At 46.1% G+C, this 16107-nt stretch overlaps 1 protein-coding gene across 9 annotated transcripts in view; it reads left to right on the top strand.

The window, feature by feature from the left end:
- Positions 1-16107, top strand: part of LOC108931969 (membrane-associated guanylate kinase, WW and PDZ domain-containing protein 2-like) — a 98802-nt gene that overhangs the window by 64963 nt on the left and 17732 nt on the right. For all 9 annotated transcript variants that reach the window (XR_003797684.1, XM_029252024.1, XM_029252019.1 and 6 more), the window contains 2 exons: positions 12752-12783; positions 15342-15534. Coding sequence is in view for 8 of the 9 variants with exons in the window: in XM_029252024.1 (XP_029107857.1) it covers positions 12752-12783; positions 15342-15534 (225 nt within the window). In the remaining variant the exon portion in view is untranslated. The remainder of the gene's footprint in view (positions 1-12751; positions 12784-15341; positions 15535-16107) is intronic.

The raw sequence follows: 16107 nt of genomic DNA, 5'->3' as shown, positions 1-16107 counted from the left end.
ATTTAGCTTTACTCGCTCTTGCTAAGAGAATGTAGCTCATGCATAAATTGAGGGATTAAACTTTCGCTCATGATGACGTAGCGGCTGGACATACGAACCCTTCCGAGTTACAGACTTGCAGGCCCAGTAATGTCGAGGTACAAGTGTAGTCACGGAAAGAAAAAAAACCGATATATACAGAATGAATATACGTATAAAGGTCCCCGTTTGAAATGAGTGTTATGAAGAAAAGAATCGTCTCCACAGACTAAAACTCGATGACATTGTTGCCTGTAGATGTGTTACTTTCCTCACCTTGTTCTTGATCACTGACAGTGAGCAGCACTGAGCGCTGAAGAATTCATTGACTAGTAAACTGGCCGTGGTGCTGAGCTGTAAAAAACCTGCTTCATTTAAATCCCCTCATTTCTACTCTCTTTGGGTGTTTTTGCTGCATTTTCCCACCAGCTAACATCAGTTTGCAGAAATACAGGCAAAGGTCACTTTGCAACAATTTTTGCAAATAAATAAGAAATAGGGAAAGAAATAATGTGAAAAATCCCGTCCCTGAGAAAATTCATAACTATGAGGACTCTGTGTGGGACTCAGTGGGGAGGTATCCTTGGCACCTGTAAATATAGGGCTGAACTGCCTAAAGAAAAGTGCGACAGAGCCAGAGCAAAAAGTGTGGAACGAGCCTCAGTCTTTCTGGGAAAATGCTCTGTGAACAGATTGAACAAAATTGAAATAGTTCACACATGCAGATCAGTCCTATGTTAACGGGCAACAGAATGAGGCCTTCAAAGAAAACGAGTCCCTCCGTACCACGTTGGTGGAACAAACGTCCATAACGTTGTGGAGTTGCTTTGCTCACTCTGGCACTGGGGGCCTTGAACACGTGCGAAGCGTCATGAAATGTGAAGATGATCAGAGTTTTGGACAGTTATATTCAGCCCACTTCCACAGTAGCTGCGGGTTACAAGCGAGTGCTGATCTGTCTTACATTATACAGGTGTAATAAGGTTCAGTGTGCATCGAGAGGGTTTGGACAGGTGTGCGTGTGTCCGTGTGTGTGTCAGCAGTAAAATTCTGAGTTCAGTAAAAGACTGAACACGTGCATCAAGACACAACAACATCTGGCGATGAAGATGAACTTGATGTGACAACAAATGAAGAAGAGAACGAGTGAACTGCAACATGAGTGGGGGAAAGAAAATTGGCTCCTACACAAAACAAAGGCGCAAAGGGGATCCAGCTTTGGTGCAGTGGAGCGATGGGAACCCAGCAGACTCGGTGGCGTGACTAAACCGCTATGGATGGATTCTGTCAGGAAAATCAACACATCTGGCAGTTTTGTACATGACTACAACATGTGTATGTTGAGCGGCTACAGCAGTTCATTGCAAATAATGCCATGTGAGCCTCCATGGCCCAAGTGCCCTGGACAAACCTGTGAGCTCTTTTTCAAGAGTGAATAAAGCTTATATGGGACCATGTCTCACTGGAGCCACTTTTAATTGTAAAACATTTCAGGTTCCAGGAGTGCAATGGAGCTGGACACCAACTCTGCTGTCTCTGTCTCTCGATCTGTCTGCAGCGTTCAACACTGTCAATCACCGGATTCTACTCTCCTCTCTTAACCAGTTTGGGATCAAAGGTGCAGAACTAAGATGGTTTGAGTCCTACCTCTGACAGATCCTATCAAGTGGTCTGGAGGGGCTCCCGTTCCTTTCTCCTCTGCCTCTCTCAACCGGTGTCCCGCAGGGCTCGGTACTGGGTCCTCTGCTCTTCTCGATCTACACTTTCTCCCTCGGCCCAGTCGTAGCCAATCATGGATTCAAATACCACTGCTACGCTGATGATACCCAGCTCTTCCTCTCCTTTCCATCTGGAGCATCAGACATTTCTGCACGCATTGTTGCCTGCCTGTCAGACATCTCTGTATGGATGTCTGATCACCACCTCCAACTCAACCTCTCCAAAACAGAGATTCTTTACATCCCAGCTGGCCTGTCCTCCTGTCACGATCTGTCGATCAAACTGGACAACTCATTCATTGTGCCTACCTCCTCAACTACGAGTCTAGGAGTAACGATTGATTCGAGTCTCTCTTTCTCTCAGCACATCGAAGCCATGACCTGGACCTGCAGATACATCCTGCATAACATCCGCAGGATCTATCCTTACCTCACAACTGACTCTGCCCAACTACTTCTCCAGGCCATGGTGACATCCCATCTGGACACTGCAACTCTCTTTTGTGTGGCCTTCCTGCTACTGCCGTCAAACCTCTACAGCTGATACAGAACCCTGCTGCTGCCCGAGTTGTGTTTGACTTGCCGAAGCGTTCCGATGTATCTCCTCTACTCGTTTCTCTGCACTGGTTTCCTATAGCTGCCCGAATCAAATTCAAAACCCTGGTTACTGTGTACAAATGCATCGATCAAACTGCTCCCAGTTATTTACAAGACTTAATCAACCACTCCACCCCAGCCAGACCCCTTCTCTCATCTATTTCTGCTCGCTCGGTGGTCCCGCGCACAAAAGGCAAAGCTCGGAGGTTCTCGGTTCTGGGTCCGTAGTGGTGGAATGACCTTCTCCGTCACTCAGAACTCCGGAAACTCTGTCGACTATCAAGAAGGGTCTGAAAACTCGCCTTTTCCAGATCCATTTTGCCCAAGATCTCTCCAGCTCATTTACAGTGTCACTGTTCATGCATCGTAACTCCATAAGCATCCCTTCGATCGATGAACCTCGGTGCAGCAAATGGTAGGGAACAAACTAGGTTGAGACTTTCACGTCTGCAGCTATGTCTCCTTCTCTCAATGTAATGCATAAATTGTACTTCTGCTGAGATATCCATCACTTTGGACAAAAGCATCTGCTAAATGAATAAATGTACATGTAAATGTCTCTGCGATGGAGCCGGTCACAAACTCTACTGTCGCTGTGATGGAGCCAGACACTAACTCTGCTGTCGCTGTGATGTCCCGAAGCAACTGCAACACACTTTTCAACAAACAAGTTGAGTCAAGCCTCTATTAACTCCGGATGTAGAAGGGTGGAAAAACTCAAGCCTCTCGGAGTTCATTGAGCTGTATGAACAGAAGAAATCACTCTAAGGTGTTGCAAGCTGAAACGTATCCCTTTTCATTAGTATTCCAGGAGGACAGTGATATTCCAAGATCGATCTGGCCACAATGTATCTCCAGATGAAAATGGAGTAGGACTCCAAGGTGTTCCTAACATCAACACCATCAAAGGTCTGTATCGATACAACAGATGGGTGTTTGGAGGGACTTGATCACCTACAATGTGCCAACAGACCATGGACCAGGTCCTACAGGGAGTACCAGGAGTCTGGTGTTAAATGGACAACATCGTTGTCGTCACCGGTGCAACACATTTAGGAGATTGAAAAGTTTGATATAGTACAGACAGAGCTCGGATGGATGAGTGTGAGTCCCTCAAACCGTAAAGTCGGAAACCAAGCAAGACAGGATCCTTCCACAGCTATACGTGGCAATGCAAAAGAGTTGGATTGAAAAGCAAAGTCATCGCTTGCTGAGGACTGCCCAAAGCGAGGTGTGTGCGTGTGTGCGTGAGACTGGAAATGCACCAGGCTCTTTGAGTCCCTTCTTTTGTTGTGTGTACGGCCACCAAGAAACAAAAGTAGCAATGAAGAGTGGAGAAAAGTTTTAGTAGGAAAATGCAGTAAACTAACTGATATATTTATTCATTTAGCTGAAACTTTTCTCCAAAGCAGCTTATATTGTTACAGTTATTTGCCCATTTGTATAGCTGGGTAATTTTAAGGTAAGTACCTTAGCTACACAAATAAGTAGCTTAGTTCAGGTGAGACTCGAAGCTGCAACTTTGGGAGCCAAAGGCAGTAGTGCAGACCACTACGCTGCTGCCTGTCCCCTCTGTATCTATACAGTTGATACAAGAAGCAGTAATTAGGTAATTATGATCTCTGAAGGCTGAACAACTAACAATTACTGGTTCTTGTGTGCCAATAATTTTGTCACATCAATTGAGCATACATCAATTTATAAAAGAAATCCTTACATATATCCAATTTTGGGATACCGAGACCCCTTGAAAGAAAAGTTCCCTCCGAAGCTCTCTGTTGTACACAGCGCCACTGAAGTGTATGAACACACTGGTTCTCTTCCCAGAGCTCCTACAGGAATCCTGGAGACGTGGGGGCACTTGTGGGGTCGGTCGCTCTTTTGTCCGGGTTCACATTTATTCATTCAGCAGATACTTTTCTCCAAAGCGACTTCCAGCGAACTCTATGTAGTGCTATGAGCCCACACACCTTATTCACCACACTGACTTACACTGCTAGATACACTACTTACAATGTGTCACTCATCCATACGTCAGTGGAACACACACACACACTCTCTCAGTGTCACTCACACACTATGAGGGAACCTGACCGGCATGTCTTTGGACCGTGGGAGGAAACCAGAGCACCCGGAGGAAACCCACACGGACACAGGAAGAACATGCAAACTCCATAAAGACCGAGTGGGCATCGAACCCACGTCCTCTCACACCACCCGGGCACTGTTGGACAGCAGTGATGGTCACTGTACAACCGTCTCTCAGCTCGTCTTGTCTTGTAAAACCTTCCGCTGGTAAACGTTAAAAATACTAACTTTTAAAGCCACCCTTTGAAAAGATTTAAAATATTTTAATCACCCTGTTCGCCATATAAAGTGTTGTTTCGAAATGTTTGGCCAGCAGATTAAGTGAGCTGTATTTGGAAAGAAAATGTTTGCATTCACACACATCTGCGTTCACAGTAGACAGAGTGCCGGAAATAAACTCTGTCCGACAGGACCGTGTAAGTTTCAAGAAAGGCGTTGACAGAAGGAGGTGTGTGTTGCAGTGTGTATGGCGATGTGTTTTTCTGTGTGTGTCGATGTGTGGCTCATTGTGCCGTGGAAAACATGGTACTTTACTGTGTTCAAACATACTACCTGGATGTAAATTGTCGCCGTCGCTCGGGATCTGTGCAGCGAAACTTATTCAAGTGATGCTGCGTCCAGCTGAACCCTTTTCCAACACACACGACCCGTACGACACGTTTCGTGCCAAAACGCGCACTTTTCACGCAGACTGGTGACGTCACTCTGTCCGGTTCCTGTGCCGAGTTTGTCGTTCTTGTTAATCAACTCGATTTGTATTAAACATTTCGGGTCAAGTGAGAATTTTCTCCCGAAGGAGGAATTGAGAGGCAGCTCTCCAGTCAGGAGCCAACATTCCCTTAGAGCAGGAGACCTGCTCCAATGTAACTTCGTACGTAAATGGGTCTCCGTCCACCCGTCCATCCATCTGTCCGTTCGTCGATCCATCTGTCCATCCGTCCGTCCATCCATCCGTTCATCAATCTCTCCGTCCGTCCGTCCAGCCGTTCATCCATTCGTCCATCCATTCGTCCATCTATCTGTCCATCATTCCGTCCATCCATCCATCCTTCCATCCGTTCATCAATCTCTCTGTCCTTCCATCTGTCCGTCCGTCATGGAGGAGATGCAGTTTCATCTGGTTCTCACTCTGCCCTCAGCTGTTCGCTGCTATTTCTCTGTTGTTTGCAGATGGACGTGTGGCGCTCGTTTCATTGAAGTTCATCTCCACTTTTCTTTTGTTCGCGTCATTTTAAACTATCATTATAATGTCCGATTCAAACATGTCACAGGTGTGGGAAACTCTTGAAAACTCCTCTGGGGTGAAGCCTGACTGTCTAGTTCGCGGACAGCATCTTTACTGGTGACGAAAAGAGGGAGGAGGACATCCGCGTGACTCCCCGTCTCCCGCCGAACAGCTCCTCCCGTCTTTCCCGTCTACTTCTTTCTTATGCTTTCACGCTAGAAATCACCGTAGCTTTAGCATCTTAGTGCCTTTCTTTCTCCTCCTTCAAGGGAGAGACGGGCCACGCTCTCTTTTTCTAGCACTGTTAACACTCATTGGACCCTTTGTTCTTGCGCTAAACCTAAAGGGTCAACAAGTTCCCCTCCTGCACTGGACACGTGGTCTTTCTTCACATAAGTATTGCTCCTTTTCCGATGGCCAGTGCAGCTGCTCCTATTGTTCTCCTACCCGAAAAAGTCGCTCTTACCGAAGGTGCTGCGTGCGTGTCGCCCTTTGGTCGAACCTCGATGACCCAATAAACGTTTTATTTCATCGGTTTCCACAACCGTTGCTCTCTTCGACACAACGGATCCTTTGTGTTCTGCTTTATTTCGCGTATCAGCGTAACGGTTAGGGTGCTTGGAGCCGCCGTGTTCTGCTGAAAGGACCCGGGTCTCAAACGCATCTTGTCCTGCAGCTTTCTTGAGCAAATCATAATAATAATAAAACAATTGGATGTACTATTTCAGTTATGACCTTTATTTACGAGCAATCGGGGCCTTTGATGTGTGTGTGTGTGTGTGTGTGTGTGTGTGTGTGTGTGTGCGTGTGTGTGTGTGTGTAGTTGCTTTTGTTATGGAGCAAGTGTTGTTAAAGTGACGGAAAACAGTAAGATCGACTCCACCGAGGGAAAGAAACCTTTTGTCTGATGGTGCCGTCAGGAGGAATGTGACTCACAGGAACTACATTCCTGCTTTTCTAAAGCAAAGGAGCAACGGAACTGGTTCTGCGCAGCCTCCTGCTATCCGTGTGTGTGTGTGTGTGTGTGTGTGTGTGTGTGTGTGCGCGTGTGTGTGCAGCCTGCAAACCCCAGACCCCCCTGAGCAGCCCAGAAGCTGTGAGGCACCAGCTTTTACCACGGTGTACAAGTTGTTATACAGAATAATGACAACTGTAATAAAACCTGAAGCCAGTAAACATGGTAAATGATCAGCACCGTAAATGGAGGAACAAGGAGGAAATGGACAAACATCTAGTCGCAGATTCTTCATCAGCTCTTTACCGCACTTCCTCGTCATCACTTAGTGATTCTCAGTCCTTGTTTACTCGCATTCTTCTGAGGTCTTGTTCAGTGTGTTTGTGCCCTAGTGCAGAGCTCCAGTCCCGTCTGCGTCTGTCCTCCGTGTCCCGTGTCCCTGTCCCGTGTCCCCTGTCCCTGTCCCTGTCCGGTCTAAGTCCCATTTCTGCGTGCAGTTTCCCTTACAGGCCACTCAGAGCGTCTCTTTGCTCCGTTTTCCTCGTCTCACATCTGCACTTTGCTTTCTCTGCACGGTACACACACACACACACACACACTCACACAAATTGACAAGTGCGATGTTTTGTCTCATTTGTTTAAGTGGGTTGTTTTTGTCTAGTTTTAGGACTTGCATGAAAATCTAATTACATTTTAGGTCATATTTATGGAGAAAGAGAATTTGAAAGAGGGGCCCGCTGGTGTGGTGGCATTGAGGGTTTGGCTGGTGCCTGCTGTGTGGTGGGTCTTGGGTGCGAGCGCCTAGTGACAGACTGGGGGAGTGTGTGTGTGTGTGTGTGTGTGTGTGTGTGTGTGTGTGTGTCCGTCCAGCCTTGTGCCCTGTGTTGCCGGGTTAGGCTCCGGCTCCCCGCGACCCCCTGTGGGACAAGCGGTTTCAGCAAATGTGTGTGTGAGATGTGTGTGTGTGTGTGTGTGTGTGATGCTGGAGATGTGCATCACGTTGGAACAAAGTGTCACTGTAAATGTAAATGATGGTGCAGAGACTGTGTGCTCACATGGTTCCTGTGTGTTACAGCAGAAAGAGGATCCACAGCTCTTGTGTGGCCATGTGAAAGACTTCCAATGCAGTGTAGAAATCAAAGTCTCGCAACAGCAGGCGTGACGAATGCGCTAAAGTGCACGATATTTCCAGTGTAACAAGTAGCCAAACCTAGAACAGGCGGCACGGAGGCACAGTGAGTAGCGCTGAAGTCTCACAGCGCCCGGGTGATGCGAGAGGGCGCGGGTTCGATCCCTGCTCGGTCTGTGTGGAGTTTGCGTGTTCTCCCTGTGTCTGCTTAGGTTTCTGCCAGGTGCTCTGGTTTCCTCCCACAGTCCAAAGGCGTGCAGTTCAGATGAACTGGTGTTTCTAAATTGCACTTATGGATGTGTCACTGGGCATCTGTGAGCTGCTACCCTCTCCCCCCCCCCCCCACAGCACTGTGCCCAGTGCTTCCAGGATAGGCTACGGTTCGCCATGACTCTGCTTAGTCTAAATCTATCCAAAGCCTGTCCAAAAAATGTTTAAAAGTCCTGTGGCACATGCACAGCGAGTAGCACTGTTGTCTGTTGTCTCATAGCACCCGGGCAGGACGGGAGGATATGAATTCAAAGCTCACTCACTGTGTGTGGAGTTTGCATGTTCTCTCTATGTTCATATGGGTTCCACCCCCCCCCCCCCAAAAAAAAAAAAAAAATGTGTCTTAAGTGAGTTTCTGCCTCTGAAAGTGTGGAATTGCCCACAGTGTGTGAGAGAGAGAGTTTATTCCAGTGGTATATAGATGACTGAGTCACTGTGTGCAAATAGTATTTAAAGTAAAGTAATAAGTTACTTTGGGTGAAATGGTGTTAGCTGAGGACTGCTTGTTGAAGAAATTGAATTCTGTTTATTTTTATGGGCCACTTTTCACACAGTGACACAGGGCACTGAACAAAAACACTGACCAGAGACACAATACAAATCAAAGGTTGGCTGTACATTAAATTACTGCAGTAACTATGCGATGATTGAAGCTGTAACTAAGCCAACTGGTAACAGAGGAAAGGAGCAAAAATAAAAAGAACTGGAAGGGAGAGGAAGGGAAGAAAGAAAGAAAACCTCTGGGGGTCCAAGTGCCGGCGGCTCCCTACCCCCCCGACAGAGGCGTCGGGACACACAGTCCAAGCGGTTCTCCTTCTCTCCAACAGAGGTCATGTGCTTTATGTGCCCTTCAAAGTTGCAGGCTTTCCCACCCAAGTCATTATTTGTGATGCTTTTTGCACGTGTCAAGTCATTAAAAATCATTTTAACCAGGTAAAATTAATCAGGTGAAAGTCAGCAATACGTACAGTGCGTGTCACGTGACACACAGTACATGTGTGGCGATATGTTGAGGAGGGAACTCAGGGGGGTCAGCTGGTAGTGTAGTGGTTGCAGGTTCAAGCCTTACTTCCAGCTGTAGTACCCTTGAACAAGGTACTAACCTTAGATTGCTCCAGTAAAATTTCCCAGCTATATAAAAGGGTAAATAATTATAACCTCAACACCATAAGTTGCGTTGGAGAAAAGCATCAGCTAAATGCATAAATGTAAATGTGTTGAATAGGGAGTCTATGATCCTTGGATGCAACTCAGTCCGTGGTGCTGGAGAACAGAGAGAAGTATCTGCTCAATGAGTAGGTGTAAACTGCAACTCTTGAGTACTGGTTATGAACAAATTATTATTATATTTAAATACTTTCAAGTATTTGTCATGAGTTCCAAAGTTTAATTAAAAGTCTTTTGAAACAGTTGCTGCTTCCATGTTAATAAAATGTAAAATGTCTTTTTTCTGTTACTATGGTCCATATGAGTAACATGGGAGCAACTTAGTCGACTCAGTTCAGGAACTACGTTGAGACAAACTCTTCAAATGTGACTTACACTACATGCAGTAAAATGTTTTGAATTTACTCAACTTACTCAAACAGTTTTCCTCAGTTCTACCAACACTTCTCCTGAACATGAATGATCTACAGTATGTGGCCAGTTAAGGCAGGATGAAGTTGACAGGAGAATAAGCAATAGGCAATAAAACAGAGAAGAGAGCTGACAGTAAGGATGAGTTACTGTGGTTTTCTGGTGGAAGAGTTAAACTGTTTGGAGGAGAAAAGTTGAATTCTTAAATGAGAAAAATTCTAAAGTATACTTTACCTTAATTGGTTACAACCTTTGTAAGGTTTACTTTTTAGGTTTGACACACAAAGTAACAGTTCCACAATATTTGATATATGCAGAAATGACCTTATGCAAAATGAAACCACCCATATTGGAGGGAAAATGGCAGCACAAAGCGCAAAAATGTGGTTGTAGTAAATAAGCCATTACATAAAAAGAGGTACAGTATATATTTTCATAAACAATTAAAGAAATAGTTTTATTTTTTTTTAAAACAGTTCATTAAATTACAAACTGGGTCTTGTTCTGCTGTTATATGATAATTACTTTCCATATATTTTGCACAAGTTTGGAATGTAAAGATCGGCACTAAGATGGTTTGAGTCCTACCTATCTGACAGATCCTATCAAGTGGTCCGGCAGAGCTCTTGTTCTCCTTTGCCTCTCTCAACCGGTGTCCCGCATGGCTCAGTATTGGGTCCTCTTCTCTTTTCGACCTACACCTCCTCCCTCGGCCCTCTCATAGCCTCCCGTGGATTCAAATACCACTGCTACGCTGACGATACCCAGCTCTTCCTCTCCTTTCCACCTGGTGCATCAGACATCTCCGTATGCATTGCTGCCTGCCTGTCGAACATCTCTGCATGGATGTCTGATCACCACCTCCAACTCAACCTCTCCAAAACAGAGATCCTTTACCTCCCAGCTGGCCTGTCTTCTTGTCACAATCTATTGATCAAACTGGACAACTCACTCATTTTCCTACCTCCTCGGCTAAGAGTCTGAGAGTGACGACTGACTCGGGTCTGTCTTTCTCGGCACATCGAAGCCACAACCTGGTCCTGCAGATACATCCTGCATAATATTCGTAGGATCCGTCCTTATTTCACAACTGACTCTGCCTAACTACTTGTCCAGGCCAACACTACTTGTCCAAGCAACAATGAGGGTGCTTACAGGAGGGTGGCAAAAGACCTGACCGCATGGTGCTGAAGGACTCGTACTCAAGAAGAACATCCTCACTCTCAATGTGGACAAGGCAAAGGAGATTACTGCTGACTTCTGGATAAACAGTCAGTCACACCCCACTCCTCATTGACTCCTCACCAGTAGAAATAATCAGCATCATCAGATTCCTACGTATCCAGCTCTCCGGTTCCCTCTTACGGACTCAACCCTAGATGGCTCAGACACTGAGGAGGCAAAAGAGCTTTGGGGTGAAGAGGGGAAAAAAAAAAACCCACCCCTTTCAGGCCTCACCGTTCCACCACTGAGTGTGTCCTGGCAGGATGCATCACTGCCCAGGATCTGAAGTTGCTGCAAAGGACTCTCAGGACTGTAGGAAAATGATTGGTTAGATATCTCACAGCTTGAAGACATTTCTACCACCCACTGCTGGAGAAGAGCTGAGTATCACAATGAACACCAGCCATCCAGCTTATGCCTTACACCCCATGCGTAAATTACAACGGCTCTACACAAAGATCCAGTCCAGCGAACATCAACAGGAAGCCACATCAACATCCAGCACTTCCAACATATACAGTATCTCTATGAGTTGAGACCAAGAAGCTTAACTACTTTCTCTGAAAAACCAACCAACACAACTACAACACCCTGCCATGGGCAGCACAGCGAGTTGCTCTGCTGTTTCACAGCACCTGGGTGGCACGACAGGATGTGGGTTCGATCCCCGCTCAGTCTGCGTGGAGTTTGCATGTTTTCTCCGTGTCTGTGGGGGTTTCCTCCAGGTGCTCTGGTTTCCTCCCACAGTCCAAAGACATGCTGTTCAGGTTCACCCATAGTGTGTGAGTGTCAGAGAGGGAGTGTGTGTTCCACTGATGTATGGATAAGTGACCCAGTATAAATCACCATGGTGAATAAGGCGTGTGGGCTGATAACACTAAATAGAGTTCAGTGGAAGTCACTTTGGAGAAAAGTGTCTGCTAAGTAAGTAAATGTACCTACAGGGTACCGACATGAGTATTTCATTGAGGTTGTCAAGTGGGCACCTCCCTTTGTCAGTGTTTCGTTGAATTAGGCCAACGACACCTCCGGAAGGCTCAACAGTGCAGTCTGGCGTCCCGGACCCACCCCCCTCCACACATGTTAGATGCCCTTCATCCTCAACAAAACTCAACAAGCAGTTAAACCACAGCTCCATACATACCTTCTAAAGGCACCACCTTTACCTCCATACCTGTGCACCACTCCACAAACTTCAACTACCTTAACTAACAAGGCCACACCTCCTTACTTACCACCAGCTGCCTCCCATTACTACCCACCTGCCACTAATTTTACCACCACTACACAGCTCCCTCCTACCTGTAACCCCAAGTACCTGCTCTCTTCTCAACCACAACCGCTGACTCACCTTCTCGGCAGCCTCAGACAGCTCCTTCGCCGCCACCCTTAACGAAGGGCTTCTGATGTGAAATACTCCCAAGAACGACGTAGCTCATTTGACCGCAAGCCCCCCGACACCCACCTCTAGCGGTCTCACGTGAGCCCGCCGCCCACGGTCCCTTGCCTCTGCCGCCAGATCCGCATCCTTTAACAGTTTCCGCTCATTTGCCTCCGCAACAGCCTCCTCGAAGGGCACTGCTATTGGATTGCGCTGTTTTGCACGATTCCGTTCTATGCTGTTTTGCTGCCGCCGAGGAAAAGACGTCCCCTCTTATAGCAGCACAGAGACCTGGGATTCCATAATGTCAGTATTTTTCCCCGACTGACCTTGTATATTGCCTCTACGTCATAACATGGAAGGGCCTAAAGTTATAACATCCTCATTAGTATTAACTATGAAATGTTACACAGCAGGAGGTTTGTGTGTGTTAATCTATCTTACACAATATCGTACAGGTGCGTCAGCACAGTTTTATGGAATTCTTCTTTGAAAAAAGGATTTTCTTTAGCACAATGAGTTGATTTTCCATACTTGACGTCCTAAAGTACTGTTCTCTCTTTTTTAGGTCAGTCTTCACCCTGGAAGACCTCTAAACAGGTAAAATAACTCAGATCTTTGTGTCAGCATTTTCCCTGTTGGATGAGGAAACCTTTCTTTCTTCACCGCTTCATTTCCGACACCACGTTACACAAAATATAAATACAAACCCCATTTCCAGAAAAGTTGGGACACTTTCTAAAAATGCAACAAAAACTAAGAACTGTAATCTGTGCGTTCACTTGAACCTTTATTTAACAGACAAAAGGACAAAGAAAAGATTTTCAGTGTTTTCGCTGATGAACTTAATTCTATTTGTTTACATTTAACAAATTTAGAAATTGATGCCAGCAACACGCTCAAAAAAAGTTGGGACAGAGGCATGTTTGGGAACTGAAGAAATTAATTGTTGCAGTTTTCAAGTGGAATTTTTGCCCATTCTTGCTGTATGCGAGACTTGAGCTGCTCAACAGTCCGTGGTTCCCGTTGTCCGATTCTCCTCTTCATGATGCGCCATCCGTTTTCAATAGGAGACAGATGAGGACTGCAGGCAGGCTAGTCGAGCACATGCGCTCCATGCCTCCGAAGCCACGCTCTTGTAACTCGTGCAGAAGGAGGCCTGGCATCGTCCTGCTGAAATAGACATGGAGTTCCTGGGAAAAGACATCATCTCAACGGCATCATATGTCTCTCCAAAATTCCAGCATAAGCCTCCGCATCAGTGGTATCTTCACATATGCACCTTCACACTGATGCACCCCCATACCATCACAGAGGCTGGTTTTTGCACTTTTCGTCGGTAACAGTCTGGATGGTCTTTTTCACCTTTGGCACGTAGAATCCGATGTCCGTTTTCCCCAGAAAAAAGCTGAAACGTAGACTCGTCTGACCACGGAGCACATTTCCACCGTCTTTTCGTCCATCTCGGATGACTTCTGGCCCAGAGAACTCGGCGGCGTTTGTGCGCAAAATTAATAAATGGCTTCCTCTTTGCATAATTCAATTTCAAGTTGCATTTCTTGCTGCAGCGGCGGACTGTGTTGAGTGACAATGATTTTTCAAAGTACTCCGAAGCCCGTGTGGCTACGTCCGTCACGGTAGCATGACGCTTTCTCGAACAATACCGCCCGAGTGCTCGACGGTCACGGGCATTCGGCAGCGGTTTCCGCCCTTGGCCTTTACGCACCGAGATTTTCCCTGACTCCCTGAGTCTTTTCACGATATTATGAACTGTAGATGGCAAAAGGCCTAAATTCTTTGCAATCTTGCGCTGAGAAACACCGTCTTTGAACTGGCTGACGATTCTCTCACCAAGTTTAGCACAAAGTGGTGAACCACGACCCCTCCTTGCTCGCAAAGACTAAGCCTTTGGTGGATGCTCCTTCTATACTCAATGTCGATAAGCTCACCTGTTGCCGGTTCAACTGCTAATTGTGGAACCTTCCAGAACACTGTTACTTGCAACCTTTTCACTCTTGTTTTGCCTCTGTCCCAACTTTTTTCGAGCGCGTTGCAGGCGTCACATTCTGTTGTTTCTTTATATTTTCAAAATACAATTAGCTTTGTCAGTGAAAACACTGAAAATGTTTTCTCTGTATTTTTATCAGTTAAATAAAAGTTGAAGTGATTGAACAAATGACAGTTTTTAGTTTTTGTTGCATTTTTAGAAAGTGTCCCAACTTTTCTGGAAATCGGGTTTGTATATACAAAAGTACATGCAGGCACACGAAGTGCAGCTCTAATAAGTCGAGTCGAGTCGAGTCGAGCTTTATTGTCATTCCGCTACATGTGTGGACATATTGCACTTCGGTAAAAAGACGACACCTTCAGTGACCGACAGCAGCGTCTGTACAAATTTATTACATACTTACCTTATATGTAACGGTTATTCATAATAATTCTATAAGTAATAATTGTTATTTATTATCCATCCATCCATTTTGATTAACCTCTTGTCTTGGTCAGGGTCACAAGGGTCCAGAGTCTGTCCTGGAATCACTGGACACAAGGCAGGGGGGTGACACCCAGTACAGGACAGCAGTCCATCGCAGGGTAGCCACACACACACACACACACACACACACACACACACACGCAGAGAGAGAGAGAGAGTCCACTCGCTCACCTGTTCACACACTGTGGACAATTTCAGCCATCCACCTGAAATACATGTCTTTGGACTGCGGGATGGAAAGGAGCACCCGGAGAGTGAGGCAGCAGCACTATTTGCTGCACCACTGTGCTGCCCTGAATTAACTGTATTTCTTGTAATTTACAATGAATTATTTGGACATACATGTGCTGCTTTCCCCGTCTCCTTTTCCTTCACTATTATTGCAACCATGAGAGCAACTGACTGCAGCCCGCACAGCGTATCCCAGCCATGGTTATTCTTCAAGCTAATGATGGCAATAATTTTTTATTTTTCGGTACTTTCACATTCAGCATATAGAGTTTGTTACATGACAGTCAGCTGACGTGACCATGACCGTGATGCGTCCAGCAGGCGCAATGACCACGATACATGCAAATGAACAATCCAGCACAAGTCCTGCTGGGCGGGGTTCTAGAAATCGGACTGGGGTCTCGTTCCTAAGGAAAGTGTGCTCTGGTTGCAGGTGCTCGGACAGTGGCAGCTTCAGAGCAGTCCCCGGGTTAACCTTTCAGGTCCTGCTGCCCTTCATTGTGCCCCCCATGCCATACAGCACCCCCATGGGGCCTCTGGGCCAGATTCTGCAGAAGGAATGGATCTGGCTATGCCTGACCCCTACGACCTCTATGAGAAGTCCCGAGCTATCTACGAAAGTGGACGTGAGTCATTTTCAACATGCCTCCCGTCTAAGGGTTTCTACCTTCGTCTGTCACATCTGATGTACATCATTGTCTCTACCAGGTTGGCCATAACTAATAGTCTGCGGTTTTGTCAATGAGAATCAGTGTCCGTAAAGGCGAATATGTGACATTAAATCGGGGAACAGCGCGCGGTGTCGTGGTTCGAACCGCTGCCTTTGCATCCAGAGTCGCAGGTTTGATCCTCACCTTCGACTACAGTAGCCTTGAGCAGGGTACTTACCCTAAAATTGCTCCAGGAAAATTACCCACCTGTACTAATAGGTAAATGATTGTAACCTTAACATTATAAACTGCTTTGGAGAAAAGCATCAGCCAAGTTAATAAATAGAAATTAAATTTTTGTACACAATAATGTGAGTGACCACCACCTTCTACATTTTCATAAAAAATCAAAGTCATGTTCTCAGTTCTAAGTTACATTATCTCAGTGAGCGTCATATTCGCATTAGAGGACTGGCGTTGTAACTTTGTTTGTTTGCTGCCGCTCTATCTCGGTATGCACTTCTATTGTATTGCGTAATTCTACATATA

This window comes from Scleropages formosus, chromosome 5, assembly GCF_900964775.1.
Source record: "Scleropages formosus chromosome 5, fSclFor1.1, whole genome shotgun sequence".
Lineage (NCBI taxonomy): Eukaryota > Metazoa > Chordata > Actinopteri > Osteoglossiformes > Osteoglossidae > Scleropages > Scleropages formosus.
The sequence above is the reverse complement of the archived record's forward strand: the minus strand, read 5'-3'. Positions and strand labels throughout refer to the sequence as shown.